The sequence below is a fragment of the Cucurbita moschata genome, unplaced genomic scaffold (assembly GCF_002738365.1).
Source record: "Cucurbita moschata cultivar Rifu unplaced genomic scaffold, Cmos_1.0 Cmo_Scf00005, whole genome shotgun sequence".
NCBI classification, from domain to species: domain Eukaryota; kingdom Viridiplantae; phylum Streptophyta; class Magnoliopsida; order Cucurbitales; family Cucurbitaceae; genus Cucurbita; species Cucurbita moschata.
Genome location: NW_019268521.1, coordinates 1,213,286 through 1,218,709, shown reverse-complemented (window position 1 = coordinate 1,218,709; position 5,424 = coordinate 1,213,286). Strand labels below are relative to the sequence as shown.

The following is a 5,424-nucleotide window of genomic DNA, read 5'->3' as shown; positions in this document are numbered from 1 at the left end:
TGGTACAAAATTTTACTATATTTACTTTTGTCGATTATCTATTTGGTCATGATCCGAGATTCGAAGACTCAAAATAAAGATTGTGACAACCAAATTCATCTTTGAGTTGGAAGAAGTCAAATTATTATGTTTTTGAAACAAAATTAGAAATAGTATAATATTAATAAGCTTTGAATATATAATTAATGTAGGCATAAGACATTGGGGATACACCCAAAACATTCTCACCCTTACAATTGTGATGTGATATTATATTCAAAGAGGATTCTTTTTATTGTATATTCACATTCAAAAGTAGGAATTACACAACAAAGAGAGTCAATCAGATTCTTTTGAATTATCACAACTTTCTTATAGGAATATACAACAATGACAGGTGCGCATATTTCATCTATTGATTTAACTATCATTTTTTATTATTATTATTATTTATAGAATGTATAATGAAATAAAATTCCCCCGACTCTATTCTTTGCATTGTAAGAGTCTTACGTTGGTTGTGGAGGAGAACGAAACACTCTTTATAAGGGTGTGGAAACATTTTCCTAGCAGATGCGGTTTATAGTCTTGAGGGGAAACCTGAAGGGAAAAGCTCATCTGGCCCGTTACAAATCGTATGAGAGCCCGACACTGGACAATGTGTCAGCGAGGAGGTTGCACCCCAAAGGGTGTAGACACGAGGCGATGTGTTAGTAAAGATGCTGGGCCCTGAAGGGAGTAAGAATGCTGGCCCTGAAGGGGGTGGATTTGGTGGGGTCCCACATCGATTGGTAAAAGGAACAAGTGCTAGTGAGGATGCTGGGCCCCGAAAGGGATGGAATGTGAGATTCCCACCTTGGTTGGGGAGAAGAACGAAACACCCTTAAGGGTGTTTGCTTTTAAAAGCCTTAACAGGAAGCCCGAAAGGAAAAGCTCAAACCATCTACTTTCTTATAAGTTTTTTTTTTTACAAAAGATATCAAACAACTTCACTTTTTCTTGTCGAAACTTCAAGGTTTCGATTAAAAACTCGAAAACTCGATAAAAACCATAATTCACGATGAGAAATTTCACTATGAAATAAATTAGTACAAATTAGAAGGTTACATTTTCAAATCTTTTGTACCAATCAAGAAAATTCTGCCTAAAAGATATTGGTCAATGAAGACGATGAGAAAGCAATGGTCCTAAATAATTGATTCAAATTCGAACCTATCTAGTCATCGATGGAAATTGTATGTGCCCTCTATATTGATAAGGTTCACAAGATAATTAATGATTCCATGATATCACTTCTAGGCTCAACTACAACTATAAATATTGAATCGTTACTCAATTGAGAGCAAACGAGTATTACGAAATCTTTTACGAGTATCAATCTAACGTGACGATGAGCTCATACGTGGAGGCTGCTCCGGGACAAAATGAAGCCGTGTTCCAAGACCAAAAGGGTATTGAATGTGGTCAATGGGAACCAATTGTGAATATCATGGACCCATACGTGCAGGAGTTGGGAAGGTTTGCTGTGATGGAGAACAATAAGAACACAAGGGGACATCTTAAGTTCATTTGTGTGATAAAGGGGTGGACCCAAGTTGTAGCTGGAAAAAATTATCGGCTTATTATTGAAGCATGTAATGGACTTGGTTTCCCTGGGACTTATGAGGCTATTGTATATGTTAAGCCATGGGAGCAGACATGGGAGCTCATAGAGTTTATACCTTTACTTAGGAACTGACCCACTAATTGCTTCTATGAACGATGCAATATCATTATCTATCAATAAAATAAAGGCTATCTATGCCTAATATTTGGGTTATGTTTCCTTTCTTTCTTTATTTCCTCTTGATTGAAGGTAAACCCTAATTCACCCAAATTTGATTGACGTAAAGAATGAATTATACCGAGGGTGGATCGAAAGTAAACACTTAATAGCCCTGACATTCCGTTGCATCTCTTGTAATATGATCACGTTACTTCTTATTTTTTAGAGGAAAAATTTTCCCTCACAGACCAACATAGTTCATTTTTTAATGTTTTGTCCTCGTTCACATGCATCTTAGAAAAATTTGTAGGAGGTTTCAAAACCTAGATCGAGACTAAGAAGGTTGAATAAAATAAAAGATGAAAGTTTGATAAAATTTAAAAAGAAATAAAGGCAACAACACCAAAGTAAAATTCATAATAAAATCCAATTATAAGAAGATAGTATTCAAATTTATTACAAACGAAAAAATGAGTTTGGGATACAATTAGAAAAAAAAAAAAAGTACAAAAGACTCAAATACAAAGACGGACTGACGCTACAGAACGATCCATTTATGACCATATAGCTCTCGAACGCTCCTCTACCTTGACCAACAACCTACAAACACCTAAAAAAGAAAGGGAAAAGGGGATGAGTTTGTAAATATACCTAGTTGTATTTTCAGGCTCTCATCACATCCAGACCTAGCTGGTGACCACAGACTTATTCGAGGGTCTAGGTATACTGGTCTTGTTGTGCACAATCTTGAGAAGCTAGTTTAGCCTATAAAGTGATAGTAGGTGTCCGAAGTTGAGGTGCTACCTCAAATAAGTATGTATTAGGTGGGAACAACATTGTGAGTGCTAGCTTGCTCGTCTTCCATGAGAGGTTAACTGGCAAACTCATCCCACAAGCCATGTAGTTGTCCAAGATTGGAGACCAACTCCTCAATAGGTTCCAACTCCACTGGCTACCCGCATGATCAACGCCCACCCACAGGATGGATCATCTGTGCTAGGTATCCACTGACTACTGCATAATCAATGTCCAACTACAGGACGAATCCACCAAGTAGGATAATCTAACAAGCCATCGAGTCACACGTCTCTAACCAACCTCTCGCCTAACTCAACAATATCGTACCATAGTGAAAAGGGAAGTGGAAGCTCTTTAGACATTGTACTAGTTGCTATCAGCTAAGAACGCAATCTTTGTCTTTCTAGGGTTGTCGTGGTGGTTTTCTAGGTCTCTAGAGTGGTTTGGCGATCTTGAAATTGATTCACATCTCTAGGTTTCTTAGTTCTGACTCCTCAAGTCTAGATCAGTCAAGAGCACTAGTGGCGTTCCATCCTCGGACAGCCCAAACCCACAACTGGTAGATATTATTCTTTTTGGGCTTGCCCTTTCAGGCTCCCCGCAGGATTTTTAAAACGCATTTATTACGGGAAGGTTTCCACACTCTTATAAAGAATGCTTCGTTCGCTCTTCCCCTCCTACGTGGGATCACATAAGTTTAAATCATAAGATATAAAGAAATATTGGTCCCCAACTTATTGACTTAGATTCAGAGCTATCTATCTATTAGGCATGAAATACTATTGCTATTGCTCTTGTTCATTAAGGAGGTCTACAAGAGATTCTATTAAGATTCATCGTTGATATCAAAGAATTAGATTCGAAACTATCAGTATTATCCACAAGAGATTCTATGAATTAGATTCGAAGCTATCAGTATTGTCTTAGTTCATATCACAAGTATAAATTTCGAGCTCCGACATGATCGAGAGCATACCACGATTAAAAATCTTTTCAAAACCATCTATCAAAAGTTACGATGAGTTCTGTTGCAGCTGCGTCCCAAAACGATGCCCCCATCACAAACCGAGAAAATATAGTACCTGGTGGGTGGAGTCACATTAAGGATATCAACGACCCACAAGTGCAAGAGAGGGGAAGGTTTGCAGTGATGGAGCACAACAACCAAAGTGGGGAACACTTGATTTTCTCACATGTTGATGATGGTTGGACTCAAGTTGTGTCTGGAGTTAACTACCGCCTTCTGGTAAGGGCAACAAAAGAGGGCGAACATGGGATTTATATCTATGAGGCTATCGTGTGGGATGTTCCATGGGAGCAATCATGGACCCTCACATCCTTTAAGCCTCTCCTTAAATATTAATGAGGGAAGATTACTTCTTAATTATGTATTAAACAATGATATGTATGGTGCTTTACTATCCTTATCTATATCAATAATGGCACTATATATCTATGTTTAACCTAATTTTTCACTGTACGGATAGATTCAAAATTGTTCGGAGAAAATAAGACAGTAGAAAACATAATTTTAGAGAACAAGCCAACTTTTTACTGAACGTGCACATCTTCATAGAGAGAAGGCTCAACGTCGTAGCATTAGATGCTACATCGAGCCTCTCCACGTTACGGATATGATAGTATGATTTCTTTTGTATTACACTATCAGAATTCTATATTTATTACGACAAAGACATTTTGATACCTACATAGAGTACAACGATGACAAGAGTAATGACAGTAAGGAGTTAGACTAATGTCACTGGCTAGATGAAAAGGTGAAAGAGAAAAAACGACGACAATCTTGAAGAAGCATGTGACTATCAACTTAGAGATGTAAGACTGTATTGTTATCACAAATCAAACAAATCATTGGAAACACAACTCTTGTCCAAATAAACTACACGTTAGTCTCTGGTTGTAACGTTTCAGATTTTCCATTTTTACCTTATTTGGTTGATTGTTATTTTTATTTCTCTAGATGACAAGATATTATGTTATGTATTTGTTCCCGTCGTAAAAGTGCAATTTTAAACCAAGGAAGTTATTAGAAATTGTAACGGTTTGGGTTTCTGGAATAAAATCAAATCAAATAAAAATAGAATAAATAATTAAATGTAATCTCCCCGGAAATCGAACTTTTATTGTCTAATAGAAACATTCATATTTCTCTAAATTTTCTTATCCTAGAACCCTAGAATGCAAATTTCTTCATATTATTTTTTATATTCCTATGTCCAACCTTTGACCTCCCTTGAAAACGATTTTCTCTCCAAACTTTCATCCGGAACGTTGGGGTTGCTCTTTGGAGGAAGAATCGAGTAGAAGTAAGGCATTGATGTTGGGATCATTGTGTCAAAAAAGGTTGACTGTTGGAAATCGGTGTTGAGGACGTTGTGGGATTGACGGCGCGTCGCCAGAATCGGGAAGGCGGAAACTAGAGTTTCGTCGCTTGTTGGGTAAGGAAGGCAAGGTTTTTGGAATGGTCGAGCCATAGACGCACACCCAGCAGCTTCGCACACGTACACAGTGCAGGTCGGCTCGCACGTGTACAAAATCGGCTCGGTTCCGTCAATTCTCGCAGCTCGACTTGGCGGCTTAGTTGGCCGGCTCGGTAACTAGGCTTAGCGGCAAGGTATCACTATTATATATCGATTCTAAGGTTTTTGGCCCTTCCGAAGCCGTTTCTGCCCTTAATTTTACCATTCTAGGTCAGTATGGTTCCTAAACGTTGAAGACAGATTCGGTCGGGAGTTTATTTTGATAAATAACATGAGGTTTAGCTAGGGTATGTCATGAAAAGTTCTAAGTTTTTATGTGGTTATCATAGGGCGTATTTAACCGCTGGGATTAGCTCGTTGTGAGTGACTTCAACCAAGACC

General features: G+C 38.0%; 1 protein-coding gene across 1 annotated transcript; it reads left to right on the top strand.

Moving 5' to 3' along the window:
• Positions 1-1,369: 1,369 nt before the first annotated feature.
• LOC111442883 (cysteine proteinase inhibitor A-like) lies at positions 1,370-1,717 on the top strand. Its single transcript, XM_023080441.1, has one exon. The coding sequence runs from the start codon at positions 1,370-1,372 to the stop codon at positions 1,715-1,717; it is 348 nt and encodes a 115-aa protein (XP_022936209.1).
• The last annotated feature ends 3,707 nt before the right edge of the window (positions 1,718-5,424 follow it).

Bases quoted from the DNA above. Each gene is read 5' to 3' on its own strand.
- LOC111442883 (XM_023080441.1), top strand. From the start codon at position 1,370: ATGAGCTCATACGTGGAGGCTGCTCCGGGACAAAATGAAGCCGTGTTC.